Source organism: Scyliorhinus torazame, chromosome 8 (assembly GCF_047496885.1).
Source record: "Scyliorhinus torazame isolate Kashiwa2021f chromosome 8, sScyTor2.1, whole genome shotgun sequence".
Lineage (NCBI taxonomy): Eukaryota > Metazoa > Chordata > Chondrichthyes > Carcharhiniformes > Scyliorhinidae > Scyliorhinus > Scyliorhinus torazame.
In genome coordinates, this window is record NC_092714.1 from 195,836,805 (window position 1) to 195,861,653 (window position 24,849).

General features: G+C 45.6%; 1 protein-coding gene across 2 annotated transcripts in view; it reads right to left on the reverse strand.

Moving 5' to 3' along the window:
- Positions 1-24,849, reverse strand: part of fam210b (family with sequence similarity 210 member B) — an 89,510-nt gene that overhangs the window by 10,188 nt on the left and 54,473 nt on the right. The window contains exons 2-3 of one of the 2 annotated variants that reach the window (XM_072514680.1): positions 19,402-19,583; positions 131-4,476 (exon numbers count right to left, since the gene is read on the reverse strand). In XM_072514680.1, the coding sequence (XP_072370781.1) occupies positions 4,260-4,476; positions 19,402-19,583 (399 nt within the window). In that variant the 3' untranslated portion in view covers positions 131-4,259. Of the gene's footprint in view, positions 1-130; positions 4,477-19,401; positions 19,584-24,849 lie in introns of those variants that run through there. The other variant, XM_072514681.1, reaches the window with a different exon arrangement.

Here is a 24,849-nt window from a genome sequence, read left to right on the forward strand (position 1 = left end):
AATTGAGGTGTGCTGTAGAACTTGCTCACCTAGCTTTCAAATTAAGAGTTGGCTGTATTAATTTGAAAATTAAAATCTCCTTGTCACAGATCTAATATTCTCAGTGCAACATTATGAAAGAAGCAGCATCACTTTTTTAAAAAATTGTTTTATTTGAATGAAGATTGTTTTATACATATAAAACCCAATATAATTAACTGTACAGGTATGATTCATTTGTAGATTGACATCTTTTGAAAATATAAATCTTTCATTAAGTAACAATTTTTCACCATCTATTTGGTTGTAAACACAATCCAAATAAAGTTTTAAAATTTTAGGCTAATTCACTTGAAGTTGAACACAGTAACCAGTTTCTTTAAACTACTTAATGTTTCTTTAGAGTAAAGTAATCTGAATAAAATGGCACGTGTTCTGAAACTTCACAGGTTATAGCTCCGTTCTGAAGGGTCCTATTAAGACCATCACCATTTCTAAATTCATGGTTAAAAATATTAGCTAACATTCACAGTGGAGATTGTATTGCCAACATATGGCTTTAGGCCCTTGAATAGTAGTGTGGTAGCTTTAAACTGCCCATCCTTCCTGTTCCAAATGCTTTATTCTGCAACTTTGTTTTAGTTTAATTGCTGGTCAGAGTTGTTTCTACCTCCGCGCTAGGGGAAATCCCATGGTGTGCATATGACAACTTTCCTGTATTTGGAGTAGAATTTTCCCAGTCTTAGATCAATTTGAGCATGGGGGCTGGGTGTAACAAAACCGTAGAAAATATTTTCTGAAAGGTTAACATGTCTTATTTGCTATTCTATCCTCCATTTTCTTAACTTTGAACCTTTGTGGTTAAGGATACTCTCATTTTAAATCTCAAAACCTCATTGATCTTTAGCATAGGAAAGTCTAATTGTGTGCATTACCTTGTTTTTGTGGTGAACATGTCAAAGAAACTGGTACCATGTACTACCATGTACTTTTTTGCTAGGCTACTGTACGAGTTGAATGCAATATCTACCCAATTTCTGAAATTCAACTGACCAAGTATACTTTCATTACTTTTTTGCTCTCCTGCTTACCTTATAGAATTATTTTTTAATGGAGCTATTTCCACCTAGTACCCATCACTACTGAACCTTGAATGTATGCAATGTTTGAAAATGTCATGTTTAGCAGTAGTACATGGTAGCAGCCAATTTTGGGGGTTTTAACTGGCTATTTTATTCACTCAACAGTGCATCAATAATTATATAAAGCATATTGCACTTTGCTATTGGGTTGGTGGTAGCCATGAAGGTGACCACATTTGCACCATGCACAATAGAAATACAATAGAAACATGACCCGTATGCTACTTGTGTCAGCAGAGCCATTCAACTTGTATAATGTCATGCTATGTTAGTAGTCTGATCCTGGATCTTGCCCCATTTTCAGATGTGCAGCTTGGGTTTCTTTGCCCACTTGTCAAGAAGACCAGCATGTCATGTTATTGCCACCAGCCACTCATCCCTGCCTCCACTTTTTAAAAAAAATCAGTGGTTAGCACAGCTGTCTCATGCCAGGGTCCAATCCTGACCTTGCTTGGTGTCTGGGTTCTCCTGTGTCGGTGTGGGGTTCCTCTGGGTGCTCTGGTTTCTTTTTCTCTTCTCTCCCCCTGCACCTTGTCCAAAGATAGAATGGGAGTGGGTTGAGGTAGGGTGGTCTTTCATTGGGGTGGAGTGGCTGAATGGCCTGCAGGATCTGTGGATTACCTAGGTAGTTTAGCCCTTTGCTTGATGAAAAGGGTTGATAGATGAGACATGCAACTCTTGGATCAGCATTACTGCATCCAGAGACCACTCTGGCCCAAGTGGGTAGTACTGTTGCTTCACAACTCCAGGGTCTCTGGTTTGATACCTAGTTTGGGTCACTGTCTGCACGAGTTTTGTCTATGCTCCGGTTTCCTCCCAAAAGACATGCTGTTCGGTGATTTGGACATTCTGAATTCTCCCTCTGTACCCGAACGGGCTTTCCATAGTAACTTCATTGATGTAAGCCTACTTGTGACAAAGATTTTTTTAAAAAGGGATGGGCTACAACTGGATGCATTATTGTACCCAGTTGATGGAAATGGCAATCGTGAGCTTTTGTCCCTTGTTAATTATTCTTCCTAATTAATGTGTATGATTTTGGTCTTGATACTATACTTGAATTAATAGTATACTTTCTATTTAATGGAAACTTCTGAAGATTTCTCAATAGAAATCTAGATCTCTCTGGAATGTTACCATCTACCCACTCTCTGGAATGTTACCATCTACCCATTGTTATGAATCTGTATTCATTACTTTCCTGGCTTCATATTTAAACTTGGTAGAAATGAGGCGATTTGAATTTGTCTCAACCATCCTGGAGTTTATTGCAATTGTCATATTTGGTACTAAGATTAGATGAGGCCTTTCCCCTTACCCGATTTCTAGCAGGCTCACAATAACGGACTACAGCTTTCCATCTTCAGCTGGCTAGCATCTGGAGGGCCAGGACAGTAAGAATTGAAATAAAGGGATAGAAACTACAATTTAACAAGGGAAAAATATCTTGAGCAGAAATATCAGCACTGTCATGGGGCAGGGAGCTAATTTCTGCAACATTGATTTAAAATCTCCTTTTTATAAGCCAACTGCTTGGACCAGTGGGAAATGGTTTTAGCACATGTTATAGACTTATGGTTACATTAACTGGAGCTTTCAAGTGTCTTGGACTTTGGGGGTGGGGGGGGTCTTGCATTTAACCCACTGGGGGTGGTGGGGGGGGGGGGGGTCTTGCATTTAACCCACTAATTTGACAATGAAAGAATGCACCTTATAACCTGAAGTCCACTGGGGCTAAACAATAGGTTACTTTTGTTTTTGAAAAAGGCATCCAAATTTGTGTCACAATCAACATTCACTAAATCGCATCATTTATGGTCCATAAATCATTTCCTTGTGTAAGGCAGAAGCAGAAAAGTTTTCATTGGTCCCTGTTCACTCTTATTGGAAAATAAAATGTCCAGCAAGTTATTGCTTATTGACTTCAGTTTCACAAGTAAATCGATGAGTAGTCAATGATACTTTAAACTTAATTGTCTTATTCAAAACACCTTTGGCAGGCAATGCACTAATGAATAGATTGATGTAGGAGTGCTAACATGTTTTTGTTTATATGCAGTACTTAAATTTTTACTGATTTTAATCTTTTGCATTAAAATTATTAAAGTCCATTCTCCTCAGTATATTAAAATCCATTATTCAACCTGAAAGTGAACTGAAATACCAAAGAGCATGTTGTATCTGGTGATATGCAACTTACTTGTTTAGTTATTTCCTCTTGGCAGAGATGTGTTTAAGACATGTGGCGACTGCTGATTGGGTACCTCTCTGACCTCTGACATTTGCTTTTTAATGTTATTTTCCTCCAATTTACCTGAAAATAGGCTGTTACTTAAGTTACCTTTTAAGAAAAACATTATACCACTTTTTGTGGGTTAATGGGAGTGGGAAATTAAAACAGTCACTCCTGGACTTTGATTCCTATACTGTTATACAGTATAATTGATCAGAGGGCAGTGCAACTCTTGTTAAGCTGCATATCAGCAGAGGAAAATTTGCTCTTTTAGAAAAGTGAACTGAAAAAAACCTTGACAGAAGCAGATTTAAAGCTCATACCTCACTAATTGGGATATTAAGCTGTCTTGCTTGCTAGCTAAAGATAGCATAGAATACCCCTGTTATTTAAGAAACCATGACATTCAACAATATACTTGGTTATAGTGGAACCATTCTGAACACCAGTCTGAACCTACAATCTGTAATTTTCCTCCTTGGGCTAAACGACCCACTGCAGTCATTCAAGTATTAGATTGTCGATTTGTTTTTTGCCATTTGGCCAATCATAGTTACCATGTGTAATTACTTTTTCTTAACTATGCTTCAAATTATATTGTCTTGCAATACCGTCATGGCCACTTCAAACAGCAGATTTGAAAGAAGTAAATGGAATCCAACATTGGGACTGAACTTCTCCAGCAGCTACTGAAATCGAGGCAGTAGTTGCCCTTATGCAAAGAACCTTTTGAATAGTGCTGAAATTGACAGTCAATTTATAATGACATCCAAAACAACTAGCAGAGTTGAGGCTTGGGTGATTTCTGCCCAAAAGTTTCAGATACTATTGCATTCATTTAGGGAGCAGAAGCTTCAGGTCTACGTCCTTATGTCTAATCTGGAAAACAATTCTCAAATGGTTCCTCAGGGTTTGGAAGGAGAAGCTTTAAAAAGCCCAATCTTGCGAAAGTACCTCACTATTAATGGCACAGAAACTAAAGTTATGCTCATTCGTACTGGAGCGAAGACCTTGTGAACAGCATATGCTAGTAGAAATGTACTGGTGCCAGCTGCCATTCTGGACTGCACAACCGCTTCATTAAATCCCACCTTGTAAAGGATTGCTGCCACATCTACACCACTGAAAAACAACAAAAATTTGAGTCAAAAATACAATGCAATTTACAATGAAGGATATAGGTTAATAAAATTAACAAACCTAAACTGATTGATTTCTAATTACTTTATCTTGATGCCTGGAAGCTTTAGGTCACAACAACATGGGCTTTATGCATTGTTTATTATTCTTTGCATGACAAAACACTATCCTGACTAGTACTTAATATCAAATGTTTTCAAAACTAACTAAATTACTGACTTTGCATCAGAAACGTTGTGAAATTCTGCACTCTACAAGTTCACATTAGACCTCTGACCGTTCAGAGGGGAAACCTAATCCTTGTTTCAATCCTGATTATCACCACCTTGTTGATCTATTTTTCTTCCCTTGGTTAATGTTCTTGAAGACCAAACAAGAGTGAAGAACAGGCAGTCGGCAAGTAGGAAAACAAAAGAATAAAGAAATCTGGGCTAAATAGCTGCCACGATAAAAAAATAATGTGTAAGGAAGGATGAGAAATTGAACACAGCAGGTAATAATCTTTGTCATAAGTAGCTTACATTGCAATGAAGTTACTGTGAAAAGCCCCTAGTCGCCACATTCCGGCACCTGTTCGGGTACACATGGAGAATTCAGAATGTCCAATTCACCTAACAGCACGTCCTTTGGGACTAGTGGGAGGGAGGACACGCCGGAGCACCCAGAGGAAACCCACACAGACATGGGGAGAACGTGCAGACTCCTCACAGACAGTGACCCCAGCTGGGAATCGAACCTGGGACCCTGGTGCTGTGAAGCCACAGTGCTAAGCACTGTGCTGCCCAGAAGGTAAAGGTGGAAAGGCAGAAGACAGGATCATGACCAGATGAAGAACAGCAGTATGTAGATATGACTAAAATATGGGACTTGTCATCTTAGTGGTTGATAACGCAACAACTTAGCTATTTGTTCTAAAAAAAATGTAAAGTCTCATCGCACCCCTTCCTTATTCGTTAATGAAGAGGAGGAAAGGTTTATTGGACCTAGAGCTTCAGTTACAAATATTGGAGAAGTTGGGACTATTCTTCTTGGAGAAGGTTGAAAGGAGATTTGATGGAGGTATCCAAAATAATAATTGGTCTGCACAGAGTTGATAGGGATAAACTCTTCCCATTGGAAGGATTGAGAACTAAAGGACACAGGTCTAAGATAACTGGCAAAAGAAGCAATGCTGACAGGAGGGGACTATTTCACACAGCAATGCATTGCCTAGAGACGGTCAATTGAGGCTTTCAAAGAGGTTATTGAAATTGGAAAAATTTGCAGCGCTACAGGCCAAAGACCGGGCAGTGGCACTAGGTGAAGTTCCCCAGGGTGGGCTAGTGAGTTTCTTATGCCTCGCAAGGCAATCATGTGAACATCACCAAAAGGCAGGATCACAGTTGATTAGAATTCCTGTCTGTTCTGCTTGCATATCCCATTGTAAAACACTGCAGTTTAAACAGGCATACCAGGTCCTGTTATTGAAGAAACTGGACCTCGTGGAAGCTGATTTCCTCACGATTGAAGGGTGTGAGCTATTGCAATTGGAGAAAATGGCAAATACTAATTAATTTTTCAAATCTTCGGCTGGCCCAACTATGGTATTGCAATGTGCCACAAGGCTATCTCTACTTCTGCACTGAAGGAGCTCGTTTCCAAAATCTGCATGAAAAACTACTCTTTAATCCTGATTGAGGTTTGGGACTGAATTATGGGGTGGCAGATTTTCTGGCATTTACAAAACTTAACCAAGCCAAGGACTTCCAGGTATCTTTGACTTCTCATGTTTCAAATCCACAAGTACCAATAAAAAAGCAAAATACTGCAGATACTGGCAATCGGACGTGAAATATTAACTGTTCCCCTCTCCACATATATTGCCAGGGAAGCATTATCATTAACTTGTTAACTCTTTATACCCCAGTCAATATACATCTTATGACAGCCTGAGATTTTCAAAAAAAATTTATTTCACAAGTACAAATATCTGAACCTGGGATCACTGAAACCACAAAAAATTGGCATTTAATCTCAAAGCAGTTTATGGCCAATGATGTACTTTTGAAGTGGAGTCACATTTGCTATGTCGGAAATGGAGGAGCGAATTTACATATGAAAAGGTTTTGCTAATAACAATGGAATAAATATAGGAGATCATCTGTTTTAGTAACGTTGGTTGAGGGATAAATAGTGTCCAGGGAGGGCACCAATAGAATTCTCCTGCTCGCCTTGTTGTGTTCTGTGATATAACTGTTGCATTGATGTAATATAGTTGTTTAACTATAATGATTTATTAACAAACACGTGGATAGATAACTAACGAACTATAACTCAGACGATGGCTACTAAATGAATTCAGTTAACTTTCCTGAAGCTACTCTAAGTGCAACTATTATCTTGTACGACTTACTAACAACTGATGGTGTCGGGTCATGTGACAGATCTCTATCGCCACCAGCTGGTTGGAGGTTGCATTGCTAACTATATACAGAACTGTGCACAGGCATATCACCACTTGCCTTTCTTTCAATAGTGCCATGGGATCTTTTACATCCACCTGAGGGGCACTGCAGTCATAGTCTGGTGAAACTTCAGTTAAGTTAAAAATAGAAAGAGTCTGTGCCAAGTAGCCCTTTGATATCTCTCTGCTTCAAAATTGCTCCTCATATTCAACTGGGCCGCCTGTAAGACTCAATGGGCCAAATGGCCTAGCTTGCTCTTATTTTACTATGTTCCTATGCATTATGAGAATAAAATATCCTGACGTGAAAATAAAATGAAATAGCTTCTGGTCTAAAAGTACAATTTTTTTATCCAAATAGCCATTCATTATAATGAATGTTTCACAGTGGCAAACTCCCTTATTTTCCATCATAGAAGCATCAGGGTCGATTAAATACAAGCAAATTAAATGCAAAAAATTCATTTGACAGGTAGCAATACACATTCTAAATTCAAGAAGACAAGAAGTTAGTTTTGATTTTAGTAAAAGGTTTAAAAGGCATTGGTCTTGGCAGGTAACACAAAGGATCTACGACTAGTAGAACATCTAAATTATTTAATAACTTTGAGTATACAGTAAAGCGGCTCATTTCAGTTTTATCTGCAATGTGTTCCCTGCTTAATTTCTTGCCTTTTCTGGTAAGTGGTTCAGTATTATATTGTGTGCCCGTGAGGGCAGCATGGTGGCGCAGTGGTTAGCACGGCTGCCTACGGCGCTGAGGACCTGGGTTTGATTCTGCCCCGGGTCACTGGCCGTGTGGAGTTTGCAATTCTCCCCGTGTCTGTGTGGGTCTCGCCCCCACAACCCAAAGATGTTAAATAAGTTAAAAGCCCATGGTGTTAAGGGTAAGATCCTGGGATGGATAGAGGATTGGCTGACTGGTAGAAGGCAAAGAGTGGGGATAAAGGGGTCTTTTTCAGGATGGCAGCCGGTGACTAGTGGTGTGCCTCAGGGGTCTGTGCTGGGACCACAACTTTTTACTATATTAATCTGGAAGAAGGTACTGAAGGCACTGTTGCTAAGTTTGCAGATGATACAAAGATCTGTCGGACAGGTAGTATTGAGGAAGCATGGAGGCTGCAGAAGGACTTGGACAAGCTAGGAGAGTGGGCAATGAAGTGGCAAATGAAATACAATGTGGAAAAGTGGGAGGTTATGCACTTTGGAAGGAGGAATCTAGGCATAGACTATTTTCTAAATGGGGAAATGCTTCGGCAAGCAGAAGCACAAAGGGACTTTGGAGTCCTTGTTCACGATTCTCTTAAGGTTTCAGTCGGCAGTTAAGAAGGCAAATGCAATGTTAGCATTCATGTCAAGAGGGCTAGAATAGAGACCAGGGATGTACTTCTAAGGCTGTACAAGGCTCTGGTCAGACCCCAGAGTATTGGGGTATTATGAGCAGTTTGGGGCCCCATATCTGAGGAAGGATGTGCTGGCCTTGGAAAGGGTCCAGAGGAGGTTCACAAGAATGATCCCTGGAATGAAGAACTTGTCGTATGAGGAACGTGTGAGGACTCTGGGTCTGTACCCGGAGTTTAGAAGCATGAGAGGGGATCTTATTGAAACGTACAAGATACTGTGAGGCCTGGATAGAGTGGACGTGGAGAGGATGTTTCCACTTGTAGGAAAAACTAGAACCAGAGGACACCATCAGACTAAAGGGACGATCCTTTAAAACAGAAATGAGGAGGAATGTTTTCAGCCAGAGGGTGGTGAATCTGTGGAACTCTTTGCCGCAGAAGGCTGTGGAGGCCAATTCACTGAGTGTCTTTAAGGCAGAGATAGATAGGTTCTTGATTAATAAGGGGATCAGGGGTTATGGGGAGAAGGCAGGAGAATGGGGATGAGAAAAATATCAGCCATGATTGAATGGTAGAGCAGACTCGATGGGCCAAGTGGCCTAATTCTGCTCCTATGTCTGATGTGCAGTTTAGGTATTGGCCACACTAAATTGCCCCTTAATTGGAAAAAAAAAACTGGGTTCCCTCAATTTATCTTAAAAAAAATATTGTGTGCCTGTATTATTGATTTACACATGTTTTGCTAGGCTTGGTACGAGAGATGAGAAGGAATCATACATTTTGTTGTTTCAGCCACCCAGTGTAAGCACTGAGCAAATCCAGGCCAAACATGGTTAAATGCATAACAAAGCCTGTTCTATTCTACCTCTATGATGTTGCTCTGGTCCAACTTTAGCAGAACATTATAGATCAGTGCAATAATTACCATTTCCTCCCCAGTCTATCTACTAATTAAAAAAAAAAATTTAGAGTACCCAATTATTTTTTCCAAGGGACAATTTTGCATGGCCAATCCACCTACCTTGCACATCTTTTGGGTTGTGGTGGTGAAACCCACGCAGACAGGGGGAGAACATGCAAACTCCACACAGACAGTGACCCAGGGTCAGGATTCGAACCCGGGTCCTCAGCACCGTAGGCAGCAATGCTAACCACTGTGCCACCGTGCTGCCCCTATCTACTAATCCTTGAGTGAGATTCCAAAACTGTTTCAGGATTTCTTTTAAATATGCAAGGATAATTTGTAACCAGAGAATAAAGGAGGAAAGTAAAAATATATCCAGTTGAAAAGAGACCATGAAAAGGAGAGATGACAACTGGCCAGAGAAAGAAGCACAAATGAGGATGATGACAGAACGTTCACTATTATAATACAACAATATTCTGTAGAAGCAGGGATAATCAGTATGACTTGTGAAATATTGTAACACATTTTTGTACTGTGATCATTTGTTATAAAGTAAAGTCACAGTCCCAGATGACTATAGGCTGCTTTAGTGGGCGGCATGGTCACAGTGGTTAGCACTATTGCTTCAAAGCGCCAAGGACCCGGGTTCGATTCCCGGCTTGGGTCACTGTCTGTGTGGAGTCTGTACGTTCTCCCCATGTCTGCTTGGGTTTCCTCTGGGTGTTCCGGTTTCCTCCCATAAATCCCAAAAGACATGCTTATTAGGTGAATTGGACATTCTGAATTCTCCCTCAGTGTACCCGAACAGGCGCCTAGGAGATTTTCACTGACTTCATTGCAGTGTTAATGTAAGTCTACTTGTGACACTAATAAAGATTATTATTATTCCTTTTTGAAGGGGAGAGCTGACTGGTGCTGATTTAACCCAAGGATTACCACACCGCAGGCAAGGGGCAAGGCTGAGACGTGGGGCCTTCATGAATAACCTCAGCCGGTGTGGGAATTGAAATGAAAAATGAAAATCGCTTGTCACAAGTAGGCTTCAAATGAAGTTTGTGAAAAGCCCCTAGTTGCCACATTCCGGCGCCTGTTAGGGGAACCCGTTGAACCCGTGCTGTTGGCCTCTGTCCACCCAACTGAGCTAAATGGCCCCAACCGGATAGCTCAATCAAAGATCTGGCACAGATGCACTGGGCTGAATGGCCTCTTTCTGTGTCCTATGATTTGGCTACACATTACATGCAAAAATGCAATGTAATACAAGTACTACCATGATTAATAATGCTCAAATTGTACCGTCACTGGGAGTAATTTGGCAGGCCACATTAGCAGTCCACTTTACACCCAAATTTTTTTTGTTTTGAGTGTATAAAACAAATGAGTCCTTGACCATTTTTTACCAAGTTAAAATTACTGCACTATCCCAGTGTGCTGACAAAAGGATATTGGAATCTTATTACTGCTTTCAATCTTGGTGATAACCTAGGCTTCTCAATTTCAGAAATGGTTCCCGGTGTGTAATACTTGGCAGATGATTCAGAGCAGATTTGATGTGAGCTGCTTGTATATCAGCCCTTTGGTTTGGAAAGTTCACAGTGAGGCACACAATTACTTTGGGGAGGGGGGTGAAAGAATGCTGGATAAGGGAAAAATTCATCCCCGACAAACACTCCTTCAAAAGGACACGGGGAGATTTTCAGTGATGCTGAGAAATATGACCTGCTATTCGGCTCAGCACAGCTCAATCACCTTTAACGAGCAACAAGTAAAATTAATGGTTCCAGTTAGGAAGGTGGTTGTAAATAGAATAAATTGATGCTGGGTTTCTCACTGTATCAAGTTCTGACAAATTTAACAGAAAATGTGGCACAGAATAAAAATTGTAGGCGAAGAAGCAGAAATCCCCCTTTGGTGGTTCCATGTAAGGTTGCTCTGGGCGATTTCCCTTTGGTTTTAAACATCTTTCGACAGCACTTAAAAAAGCTGACGGTGAAGTGAGGTGAGTGACTTGATATCAGGGTTGTATTTGACATAATGGGGCATCAGCCCAGAGAGCTGGAGTAAAACTTAATTCCCAGGAATCAGGGGAAAAGCTCTCTGTTGGCTGGGGTCATACCTTACAAAGGAAGATGCTTATGGTTTTTGTAGGCCAATCATTTCCTCATGAAAACACTGCAGGAGGTCTTCAAGGTAATATCCCACCTTCAGCTGCTTAGTCAATGATCGTCCTTCCATCATAAAGATGTTCGCTGATGACTGCATAGCGTTCAGCACCATTTGCATCTCCTCAGATACTGAAGCAGTCCATGTCCATATGCAACAAGGCCTGGAGAACATTCAGGCTTGGGCTGATAAGTGGCAGTAACATGCAACTCAGAAGTGCCAATGATCATCTCCGCGACTGATTAGTGCTTCATCACAAAAGATTAGTATACAGGTACAGCAAGTAATTGGGAAAGATAATAGAATGTTATTGTTTATTGCGAAGGGAATCAAATACAAAAGTAGGAAGTTATGCTTCAGATGTATGGGGAACCGGCGAGTCCACATCTGGAGTATTGTGTACACTTTCGCTTTTCTGAATCTTGATGTTCTCAGGAGCTCCGCCTCAATTCAGTGAGTGTACGCTGTGCAGCTCCTTTTGAAGTTTTTCTCCGATGCTCCGCCCTCAGAGTCCGCTCCCTGGAGACTTACTCTGTTTCTGCCGCTCTCTTCATGCTCTTTTACCCTGTGTCTCCAGTACTGAGAAAGCAGCTGACGGTAGGCTACTGCAGAAAATACGTAGGCATGGGATTCAGGGTGATTTAGCAGTTTGGATCAGAAATTGGCTAGCTGGAAGAAGACAAAGGGTGGTGGTTGATGGGAAATGTTCAGACTGGAGTCCAGTTACTAGTGGTGTACCACAAGGATCTGTTTTGGGGCCATTGCTGTTTGTCATTTTTATAAATAACCTGGAGGAGGGCGTAGAAGGATGGGTGAGTAAATTTGCAGATGACACTAAAGTCGGTGGAGTTGTGGACACTGCGGAAGGATGTTACAAGTTACAGAGGGACATAGATAAGGTCATAGATCATAGTTTTTTACAGTGCAGAAGGAGGCCATTTGGCCCATCGAGTCTGCACCGGCTCTTGGAAAGAGCACCCTACCCAAGGTTAACACCTCCACCCTATCCCCATAACCCAGGGCAATTTTGGACACTAAGGGCAATTTATCATGGTCAATCCACCTAATCTGCACGTCTTTGGACTGTGGGAGGAATCCGGAGCACCCGGAGGAAACCCACGCACACACGGGGAGGATGTGCAGACTCCGCACAGACAGTGACCCAAGCCGGAATCGAACCTGGGACCCTGGAGCTGTGAAGCAATTGTGCTATCCACAATGCTACCGTGCTGCCCATAAGCTGCAGCACTGGGCTGAGAGGTGGCAAATGGAGTTTAATGCAGAAAAGTGTGAGGTGATTCATTTTGGAAGGAATAACAGGAAGACAGAGTACTGGGCTAATGGTAAGATTCTTGGCAGTGTGGATGAGCAGAGAGATCTCGGTGTCCATGTACATAGATCCCTGAAAGTTGCCACGCAGGTTGAGAGGGTTGTTAAGAAGGCGTACGGTGTGTTAGCTTTTATTGGTAGAGGGATTGAATTTCGGAGCCATGAGGTCATGTTGCAGCTGTACAAAACTCTGGTGCGGCAGCATTTGGAGTATTGCGTGCAATTCTGGTCGCCGCATTATAGGAAGGATGTGGAAGCATTGGAAAGGGTGCAGAGGAGATTTACCAGAATGTTGCCTGGTAAGAAGGGAAGATCTTAGGAGGAAAGGCTGAGGGACTTGAGGCTGTTTTCGTTAGAGAGAAGAAGGTTAAGAGGTGACTTAATTGAGGCATACAAGATGATCAGAGGATTGGATAGTGTGGACAGTGAGAGCCTTTTTCCTCGGATGGTGATGTCTAGCACGAGGGACCATAGCTTTAAATTGAGGGGAGATAGATATAAGACAGATGTCAGAGGTAGGTTCTTTACTCAGAGAGTAGTAAGGGCGTGGAATGCCCTGCCTGCAACAGTAGTGGATTCGCCAACACTAAGGGCATTCAAATGGTCATTGGATAGACATATGGACGATAAGGGAATAGTGTAGATGGGCTTTAGAGTGGTTTCACAGGTCGGCGCAACATCGAGGGCCGAAGGGCCTGTACTGCGCTGTTATGTTCAATGTTCTATGGTCTGGCGAGTGGAGCAGCACCAGCAGGGGCGAGGGGAACAGCAGTGGGGCAAGGGGAGGAGTGTAAGCAGGGGCAAAACTGCAAGGCATGAGGGGGGAGTGAAAATGCAATGACACCATGCTTTAAATATGTGACATCACTGACAGGCAGATGAGTGGAGGATGATGAGTGTGTGTTAGTTCCCGTTCTACAGCAACGCCTGGCCTCCAGACGTCTTGGATTTTCCTGCCACTGGGCCAAGACCTTGCTCCGCTGGGACTGTGGTGGTTGGTGACCACCTCACTTTAGAAGAATCCACGCACTGGTATCTACCACCTCACCCACCCAAATTAACTTCGGGACGTGGAACGTCACGTGCCTCATGGACAACCCCAAGGGCAACAGACCGGACGTTGCACCACCATCATAGCCCGGGAATTCTGATGCCGCAACATTGACATCGCTGCCCTGAGCGAGACATGACTCACAGGAGATGGCCAGCTGAAAGAACAAGATGCCAGATATACTTTCTTCTGGAAACGCAAACCCAAACCAAAAGAAGAACGCCATCTCTACAGGGTCGGCTTCGCCGTTAAAAAAAAAGAGAGCGGGTTGGACATCTCAACTAACCCCTCTGCAGGGTGAATGAACGACTCATGACCCTATGGCTCTCCCTGACCCAGCAACAGCACATCACAGCCGTCAGTGCTTATGCTCCAACCTCAGAAGCAGACGTGACCAATCGCTGCCCCGCATCCCAAAGGGAGACAAGCCGATTCTCCTTGGCGACTTCAATGTTAGAGCCGGGAAGGCATGTTAAGCAGGCAAGGCGTGTGGAAAACAAACGTTAACAGAGTCCTCCTCCTGACAAAAATGTCAAAACATTTAGAACATGACCTGATCATCACAAACACCCTGTTTCGCCAGAAGGACAAGCAGAAGACCTCATGGCAACACCCCGGCTCCAGGCACTGGCAGCTAATAGTCAATGTCATCATCCAAGCAAGGGACCGCAAAGACGTCTGCATCACCCTCATCACAACCGGAACAAACGACAGCTGGACTGACCACCGACTGATCCGTTCTACCATCTCCATCACCCTGGTCCCAAATCAACACAGGCAGAAGAAACTGCCACAGGAGATTCAACGTCGCTGGACTCAAAAGACCCAAGAAGAGCTCTCAGCTGGTGCCTTAAAGCTAACCTGGCAACAGCCAACGAGCCAGAACCACAAAACACCAACAGTGCGTGGTCCGCCTTAAAAGCCATCATAGTCAGCACCTTTGAGGAGACGGTCGGACCATCAACCAGGTAACACCAAGACTTTTTCAACGAGAACGATTAGGAGATCCAGGACTGCAAGGAGTTCTTGAACTGGCAGTTCCACCAAAACCAGAGTGAGAGGAAACAAGCCTACATGCAACTGAAGGCTGGGATGCAACAAAGGACCCGCGACCTAAAGAACAAATGGTGAGTGGAAAGAGCGCAGGAGACTCAGCAACTCGCTGACGACCACGATGTGCACGGCTTCCTCAAAACCATTAACGGTCCGAGTACCCAGGGACCCACCCCACAGAGCCAAAAACGGAGAGATGCTCATGAAAGACAGAGATGCAGCCAACGCCTGCTGGAGAGAGCGCTTCGAGGACCTCAATGAAGACCAAGCCTTCTACACAAGCATCCTTAACACCTTCTGCAACACGCTATCCGCCACCATCTCAGCACAATTGTTGCTTGCCGTGAGGTGCGAGCAGACATTGACAATGAAATCCAACGTCGACTCCAATGCCCGAGGAACAGAGTGTTCGAAGACCGATACCTCAAACCCAGCACCAAGCTCATGGTCTACAGAGCAGCCATGCTCCTCACCCTCACCCTCCTGTATGCATCAGAAACATGGACAATGTACAGCAGAGACCTCAAACCCTTGGGGAGATATCATCAACGCTGCCTCTGCAAAATCCTGCAAATCCACTGGCAGGATAAGCCTATCAACACAAGTGTCCTCTCCCAGGTCACTATCCCTGTATTGTGGCACTGATCACGCTCCACCAGCTGTGATGGGCAGGCCACATTACTCACATGCCCAACAAGACTCCCAAAACAAGTGCTCTACTCCGAGCTCTGTAACGATCACCAGGAGGACAGAGGAAACGCTACAAGGACACTCTGTAAGCCTCCCCTAAATAAATCCAACATCCCCACTGACATGTGGGAATCACTTGCCTTAGAATGCATAAGCTAGAGGAAAACCACTCACGAAGGCGCCAATCACCTAGAGCGTCATCAGTGGAGCATGTGGAGGCCAATTGTAAACAGCGGAAGGAAAGCGCAGAATCCAGAGTGTCCCACCAACCCACCTCATCAAGCACCACCTGCCAAACCTGTGGCAGGGTCTGCGGATCCATGGTCGGACTATTCAACCACCGCAGAACCCACCTCCCCGGAGTGGAAGCAAGTCATGATCGACCCGGAGGGACTGCCCAAGAAAAAGATTGAGTACAACATTGGTCATCGTATTAAAGGAATGGTGTAAATGTGTTGGAAGCAGTGCAGAGAGGTTTTACTAGACAAATACCAGGCAGTAAGCTCCACTCTAATGTGCAGATTCCTGAGATACCCGAGGCCTTGTGATTCAACCCCTTCATCTTGGAGATCTCGGGTGAACACCATTCAGCACTGGTCCCACAAACAGGGACCAGACAGAACTGCACACATGGGAGGGCTCACAGGAGTTTGGAGGCCCCCAACTGCATGTCGTTTGGGCAGGGTGGTTCCCTAGCACTGCTGGTGCCACCTGGGTGCCAGCCTAGAACTGCCAAGGTACCCAGGTTGGCACTGCCAAGCTGGCATTTGTTGAGTGTACACAATTGGCTGGGATTACCCAGCGTGGGTATTGGGGGTTGCGGCGAGTGGGGGGGGGGGCCCCTATATGGAATTCGGGTCGGGGATAGGGACACCATTTTTAAATGGCGCCCGCCCTCTCGCTACAATGGGGAGTTCTGTCAAGCAGACAGAACTGTACAAAACGGCTATGTGCGGCCTCAGCTGCACGTTCCCCATTCAGGCCCTTATTCAACACAAGTCGCGTTGAATACCCTTTGTGTTTCTCGGCACTGCAAGTGCCGGGAAACACGTGGCTAAACGCACTCCCTAGGGGACCTTGTTCCCTTCTGGGAAGTGTTTAGAAACTAACTACAAGCAAAAAATTACCACTAGGCAGAATATAAATCCTCCCTTCATGTGATTAAAATTAGATTTCCTGCTAATGCAAGAATTTGTGGAAATCTGCATTGTCTTGAAATCCAGCCCAAAATGTATCTGGGAGATTTGGTCATTCAGTTGGCTTGGCAGACTGAATTGGTTAGTAGAAGGTATAAACTGACTAATGTTAACACCTTCCAGAGGCAGGTGCCACAATGGTAAAACAAGTGATACCGAATGTGATTAATTAGCTGTTTTGAAAAGAATGGAACGGTCAGATCCAGAATGCACATAGGCCGAGGAAGAGACTACTCAAGCAGCTTGACCAAGGAAAAAATGCATCATTATCTGGAGAGGGTTGGGAAAAGAGACATTTATTGTCCCACCCCTCTGAAAATGTACACAACATTCTTGGGTGTCTGCTCAGAAAGAGCACAAAGAAAAGTCAACAGGAAGAAAAGTCCAAATAAAAAAAATAATAGCTTTAAAAAAAGATTGGAGAATAAAAATGTTTGCATTCCTGACATTCTTGAAGCCACAGACTGAAAATTCAAGTTAACCCTCTCAATACGGAGTAGACTTTTGCAGCAGTTGTCTGCAATAAAACATGCAGAACCTTGGTGTGTTTCAATGCAGGAAGAGAAATCAATGATGGAGCACTAATACTTTGAAAGACATCTTGTATTTACATTTATACAGAGCCTTTTTATGTTTATGCTGATCTAGTTCAAAGAGGAAGGATGGAAGGAGGCCAAATGGCCTGTTTCTGTAATAATAATAATAATAATAATAATCTTTTAGTGTCACAAGTAGGCTTACATTAACACTGCAATGACGTTACTGTGAAAATCCCCTAGTCGCCACACCCCCACGCCTGCTCGGGTACACGGAGGGAGAATTCAAAATGTCCAATTCACCCAACAAGCACATCTTTCGGGACTTGTGGGAGGAAACCAGAGCACCCGGAGGAAACCCACGCAGGCATGGGGAGAACATACAGACTCCGCACAGTCAGTGACCCAAGCAGGAATCGAACCCCGGTCCCTGGCGCAGTGAAGCAACAGTGCTAACCACTGTGCTACCGTGCTGCCCATAATTCTTTGTTTCTTTATTTGCTCATGGGATATGGGCACTGCTGATAACACCAGCTTTTATTGCCCCCGCCCAAGGTGATGGTGATGGTGATTTGCCTTCTCCACTCGCTGCAGTCCAACTGGTGGAAATATGCCCATAGTGCTGTTTGGGAGGGAATTCTGTACGTAATTCACAATCTATGAATTGCTTTTGAAGTCGGTATTATGTAGGCACACCCAGCAGCTAGCTTGCACCACACAGTACCACAAGCACTATAAATCAGTTGAATAATTTGTTAAATCACTGCTTTTGGTGATGATGCTTCTGGGAGGACTTCCTCGTCTTCAAATAGTGACATGTGAACTTTCCTGTACACCAGACAGACTGGGGGCTCAGTTTAAATTCTCACGTAAAGAACATATTTTGACAATAATGAGTCCCTCCCCAATGCATTGAAATGTCAGTCCAGGACAGTCATGGGCTTATTTGAAATTTCAACAGATTCTCTGATACATGAAGGAGTTCGACCACTGTTCCTGCAAAAGCGCTTCCACTGATAGATGTTGCGGAGCTGTCCTTTGAATACTACTACAGTAACAGACTGGAGAGACTCAAAGTCATGGACATGTGAAGCCCTGCAGAAGTGCAGGCTGAAGATATCTTGTTGAGTTGGGGTTTGCGACTGCATCTGCTCGTGAAGGTAACGGTCCAATGGTTACTGGCTTTTTTTTTGTGTTCATGTTTGAAACAGATGGAGATATTGATACACAGTGGGTAGCACTGTTGCTTCACCGCTCCAGGGTCCCAGGTTCGATACCCGGTTTGGGTCACTGTCTGTGCGGAGTCGGCACGTTCTCCCCATGACTGAATGGGTTTCCTCCCACAAGTCCCAAAAACGTGCTGTTAGAATCATTGAATTTACAGTGATGGACGCCATTCGGCCCATCAAGTCTGCACCTGCCCTTGGAAAGAGCACCCTCCACGTTATCCCCGTAACCCAGTAACCTCACCCAATCTTTTTGGACATTTTAGGGCAATTTGGCATGGCCAATCCACCTAACCTGCACATCTTTGGACTGTGGGAAGAAACCGGAGCACCCGGAAGAAACCCACGCACACACACGAGGAGAACGTGCAGACTCCGCACAGACAGTGAACCAAGCCGGGAATCGAACCTGGGACCCTGGAGCTGTGAAGCAACAGTGCTACCCACTGTGCTACCATGCTGCCCACTCAGGTATTTTGAACATTAAATTAGGTAATTTGGACATTCTGAATTCTCCCTCAGTGTACCCGAACAGGTGCCGAAGTATGGCGACTAGGGTCTTTTCACAGTAACTTCATTAAGCCCACTTGTGATAATAAAGATTTTTATTACAATATCACCCATGTTAAGCTCGCTAAACTCCACTGGGGAATGTAATAGAAGTTTCCGGAGTACTATCTAATGTCTCCTGTCACTTGGTAATAGGGGAGTAGAGGATCAGGCTCAGCTGTGATGCTTTCCAGATTTAAATAGCTTGTACATGAAGAGTGGTAACTTTAGCAATGGTATTTCTTTGCATCCAATACCAATACAACTGCCTTACGGAAAATCGGAGCCTTCAGGAATAGATAGAAAAGGGAGAAAATTGGTGGTGGGTGGAAAGAGGTGGAAAACAATAACACATTTTATAGTCGTATTGGGCATTTCCAGTACTCAACCCATTTAAAAACGTGTCCTTCGCAAGATTCACCTTGAAACTGCCAGATAAAACATTCCAAGTGAGGTCAGTGATATTCCTGTGTGAAACACAACCCCCACAGCTCCGTATTCTTTGAAGACTTGCTTCAGCTGCTGGGACTTGCTGAGTTTCCTGCCATCACTATTGTCAAATCTTCTGGCTTCTTTCTCAGTCTTTCCATCTCCGCTCGCACTCTGAGGAGGCACAGTAAGGATGAAGGTTATTGACGGAGCTCAAAGCAAAATAAACAAACGGACCACAACTTATAAAATTCACATGTAAACATTCAAAGGGTGGTCATATAAGAAAGTTAAGTTGTTTCAAGGAAAGAGGGGACAGAGAGAACATAGAGAGAGATGTCATAAACTCTTTATCTTTAAAAAAAATGAAAAAAGACTAGCATTTATATCTACTCGTGGCCAGTAGATGTCCCAAAGAACTTGATAGCCAATTAAGTTTTTTTTTGAGGGGTTGTCTCATTTATAACAAGCAGCAGCTAATTTGCATTCTGTAAATTCCAACAAACAACAAAATGATGACGACTAGATAAATTAAATCTTTTTTCTGATGTTGATTGAGGGATAAATATTGGCCAGGATACCAGGGATAACTTTCCCATACCTAGACAAAGAGTCATCCAGACTCGAGGCGTTGGCACAATTCTCTCTCCACAGATGCTGTCGGACTTGCTGGGGATTGCCCGGCAGTTTCGGTTTTTGCCTCTGTGAGATATTGTCTGAGATCCTTCTCCATTTCTGAGATGAAGTGTTGATGTCAATGCAGAATTCGTAGACTTTCACGACAGCAAAACTGGCTCCGCATCTGGATCGATTCTACTACTGTTAAGGGGCTAACACCGGCGCCACGTGGAACACAACCTCGACTCCAATGAGAAACAGTGCCGGACTTGCGGTTTCGCGATTGACACTCAGGAGGCTGACAAGTTGCAGCCGCATATACACACTGCACTCCCCACACACACACCATCCCAGCCACCAAGATGCCGGTAAGACGCGCGGACCCATGTTTTGTGGACGCAGAGCTGGAGACTCTCCTGGACGCTGTGGAGGAGAGGATGACCCTGTAACCCAGCCCGGTGAGGAGGATGCCAGCCGCCATCTTTTGTGTCTGGGCGCAGGTGGTCAGCACCGTGGGCAATGTAGCCTGGACCGACCAGCAGTGCTGAAAAAACTGCACAACCTCCTTAGGGCAGCCAGGGTGAGTAGACAGCACTGTGCTTCAGGCACTAACCCCCGTCCCACACACTCGTAACCCCCTCACCCGGAAGACAGCCGAACCGCCAACCTGCACCACATGTCGGCATCCATACCGGCTGCCATGGCCAGGTGCCCGATCCACTGAGGCCACCAACTACTGACCCCCTGGGCTACATGGGTCGGACTGTCTAACACTATCGTTTTCTGTTTCCACCCCCCACCCCAGGAGAAGGCCATGCACAATCGCCGGATACAGGAGAAGACAGCAGGGGGACCGCCAGATCTGCAGCCCCTCACTGTGGCAGAGCAGAGGGCCCTGGACATGGTTGGCAGCCCAGAGGAAAGGGAGGTTGCTGAGGTGGAGTTCAGCCACGGGCGAAGAAGTGAGAGCCTGTGGTTCCCCATGCCATGTGCATCAACGCCCCTCCCCCCACATCACCCCCACCCCTACACCACCCTCACCCCCACACCACCCCCATCCCCAAACCATCCTCACCCACACACTCCTCTCCTCCCTCCCCCCCCCCCCCCCCCTTCCCATCCCATCCCGTCCCGTCCCGTCCCATGGTCTAATCATGTGTCTTATCTTATGTCCTGCAAGACCTGCTGGTGATGGTGCAGGCCCATCTGGCGTTCTCTACCCCCAACCATTGCCACAGCCGGTGCTCTCTTCCTTCCCCTACCCCACCGTGAGCCGTGCAGCGACGTGAGCAGCACGGACACAAGCCTTCCGCCCGAGGCTCAGGAGACCCCGGAGCTCGGGTCACAGGATGACACTGATTTCCCGTCACAGCTGTCTCCAACACCCTCCACCATAAGATACTATCCTCGGTTGGGCACTTTACGAAGAGGCTCCTGGGACACTCTCTGGTGCGCACCACACAGCTGATCTGGTACAGCAGGTAGAGGTGGGAACACCCGAGGGGGCGGATGGTCGGAGGGCAGGCCGACCCCAGGAACCAGATGCCATCCAGATGGGTTTTGGGCTTCTAGAACGGACAGTCTTATTGAGTGGGCATTGTAGTCGCAGAGCCAGAGACTATATGAGGGGTTGCCGGCGAGCATCCAGTACCTGCAGGTGCAGTTGAAAGAGTCCAACCATGAGCACAAGCAGGAGGTGGTGCTGACAATGCGTGCCACCCAGGCCAGCACTGCATGCGTGGCATCTGCGGTGGAGGCATTGGGGGCAACGGTTTCGGCATGTCCAAGGCCTTGGGTATTCTGTGCAGGCAATGGCCGAGACCCAGGACAGGGTTGTCAACTCACAAGCGACCATGTGCGAGAGCCACTTGGACATCGCAGTGGCGTTCCTGAGCGTGATTCAGTCACAGCAGGCTATGGCTGGGAATGTCAGCAGCATTGCTCAGGCACTGGCCAACGTGGCACAGATACGGAGGAAGGTGGCCCAGTCCCAGAGGGAGATGGCGCAGTCACTAGCTGATGTGACACAAACCCAGAAGGTGGTGGCACAGTCGCAGCGTGATGAGGCGCAGTCCCAGGCGGTGATGGTCCACTCCCTGTGCTTCATGGCCATGAGCGTCCGGACCCAGGTCGAGATCAGAGCGGGCCTCCAGGACTGGTGGTGGGGAAGCCTCAGGGGTTACCTCTGTTCGCTCCTCCAGCCCATGGAGTAGCCTAGGGGTCATTGGGCACCCCGAGATTGAAGGTGGTGACGGGGCCGGTGACTCCCACAGGGGAGGTGCTGTAACACCGCAGCACCTCGGACCCCCCCCCTTTCCCTGGCATATCTGCTGGGCAGCGGGCAGAACAGGGCAGCACCACAGCACCCGGGACATCCGAGCAGCTGGGTCGTCCCAGCAGACGCTCGCCAAAGGGGACCCAGGTTGCAGGGCAGGAATCACAGCAGGCCACCTCCAATTCTCCTGTAACATCCCCCACCCCCCCCCGGCCCGGTGTCCAGCATAGCAGCCCACAGTCGCTCCTCTGTGTCCTGCCTACTCCCTCAAAAGCCAGGACGCCGGTTTCACAAGCACAAGTGAACCGCGCCGTCGGGAACTCGGCCCATTGGTGGAGGAGAATCGCGGAGGCCCCAGAGAATACCAGGTCAGGCCCGCTAATGATATGCAAACAATGTTTACTGTACGTGCGTTCCAGTACGCATTGACGCCGCTGTCGAAGTGATGGAGAATTTTGATTTGGCGGCATATCAGCGCCTGTTGCAATTTTGGCATCGGAACCTATTCTCCACCCAATCACCGTTCAGATATTGGTGTCAGCCAATGGAGAATCCCGCCTTTTATGTCCGCCTGAAAAGAACAGATTGGGCCTCCCTCAATGCTGCCCCTCTGACAGTGTTGCACTCCCTCAATGCTGCCCCTCTGACAGTGCTGCACTCCCTCAATGCTGCCCCTCTGACAGTGCTGCACTCCCTCAATGCTGCCCCTCTGACATTGAGCACTCCCTCAGGAGTGTAATGCTGGCCAACCATCAAGAATTAAATCTTAAAATGGATCACAGCAAAATAGTGGAATACTAGTCTTCAGACAGATCCATATACCACAACAAACTGCAGTACTCTAGTTTGCCACTTGGCTGAAGTGAATGCAACCACAAGAGGGCATCGGAAACAAAAGCAATGAATGCTGGAAACCTGCACGTCAGTCTGCAGCTCCAGAGAGAGGGGAGAATCAGAAAGTTTCAGGCAAGGTGATTCTTCTCGACTTGCCCGAGGTTCTGTCCTGTCATTTCGGTTTGTAAATATGGGCTGGCCTGCTATGGAATGAGAGTGCACGACACCATTACAGCCTGGCTCCAGATAGTAAACTAGACAGCAAGCGTGTTAATGGCAATTACTGCCTCCAACCAGAACACTTGTGCTTGTTTTTCCACTGGATGGGGTGAACTGAGGGAGCGATTATCCATTGGTTGATAAAACGGCACAGTGCACTGCTGCCTCACGGCGCCAGGGAACTGGTTCAATTCAGCCTTGGGTGTCTGTGTGGAGTTTGCACATTCTCCCCATGTCTGCATGGGTTTCCTCCCTCAGTCCAAAGATGTACAGATTAGGTGGGGTTTCGGGGATGGGAGGGGGGGGGGGGAAAGGGGGTGCAGGGTGCTCTTTCAGACGGTCGGTGCAGACTCTATGGGCCGAATGGTCTCCTTCTGCACTGTGGGAATTCTATGGAAACTCACCCATTTGAGCCAGTACATAAGATATCCTGTATGAACAGCCTAATCCTCAGGAGACAGGATTCACATTTCAATCTATTTTTTTTTAAAGTTGCTGAAGTCGCCCAATCCTTGGCTGTATTTTTTTAAAATTGTAGGTAGGCCAGGAGGGGGAGGTCTTGTGCTGCAGTGGATAGCATCCCCGTCTCGGAGACAGAAGCTAAAAGCAAATTACTGCGGATGCTGGAATCTGAAACAAAAACAGAAAAACTGGACACCATCTGTAGAGAGAAAAGGGAGCTAACATTTTGAGTCTGGATGAGTTTTGACAAAGTGTCACCCAGACTCGAAACGTTTGCTCCCTTCTCTCTCCACGGATGCTGCCAGACCTGCTGAGATTGTCCAGTATTTTCAGTTTTCTTGTCGGAGACAAGAAGCATTAGGTTGCCCCTCCAGGACTTGACCACCAAGGAAGGGTGCATTCATAAAGCGGCCAAACAGATTCAGTATTAACCAGAAAATCATTCCAAAAGAGCAAAGATTTCTGGTCAGCTATGTGATGGAACAAAAATAGGAGCAGCTACCATCACGATCCATAGCTCCAGATGTCAAAGTGTCCGTTGCCACAGTAGCTCTGACTCCAGGGGAAGCCAGTCAGCTCAGATGGCTGGTGTGGATCAGATTGGTGCCAACAGCACGGGGTTCGATCCATAGTCCAGCCGGAGTGGATTCGGAATCTGCCTCACCTACACTCCCCATGGGACAAATCGCGGGTCGAACCTGCCTTCAGGCAGAGAGAACGGAGGAAGCAATTAAGAGTTTCCGATATTTCCAGTACAGGACAGCTGGTGGGAAGATGTGTACATATTTGAAACTTTTCCCCACCACCACGATCAAAATAATTACAGAACCTTGCAACAGGGGAAAGAAAATCTTGCAACCTGATAAAGCACAAAATAAACAACATTGAAAGGTCCTGCAGCTCGTCTTTTTTTATATATAAAATGATCACTTTGAATCATTTAAAAAATATTTTTCATAAAAATTGACTTTCTGACTGACATACATTTATGTAGCAGCTTCAACACAATAAAATGCCCCAAACGATTCAAAA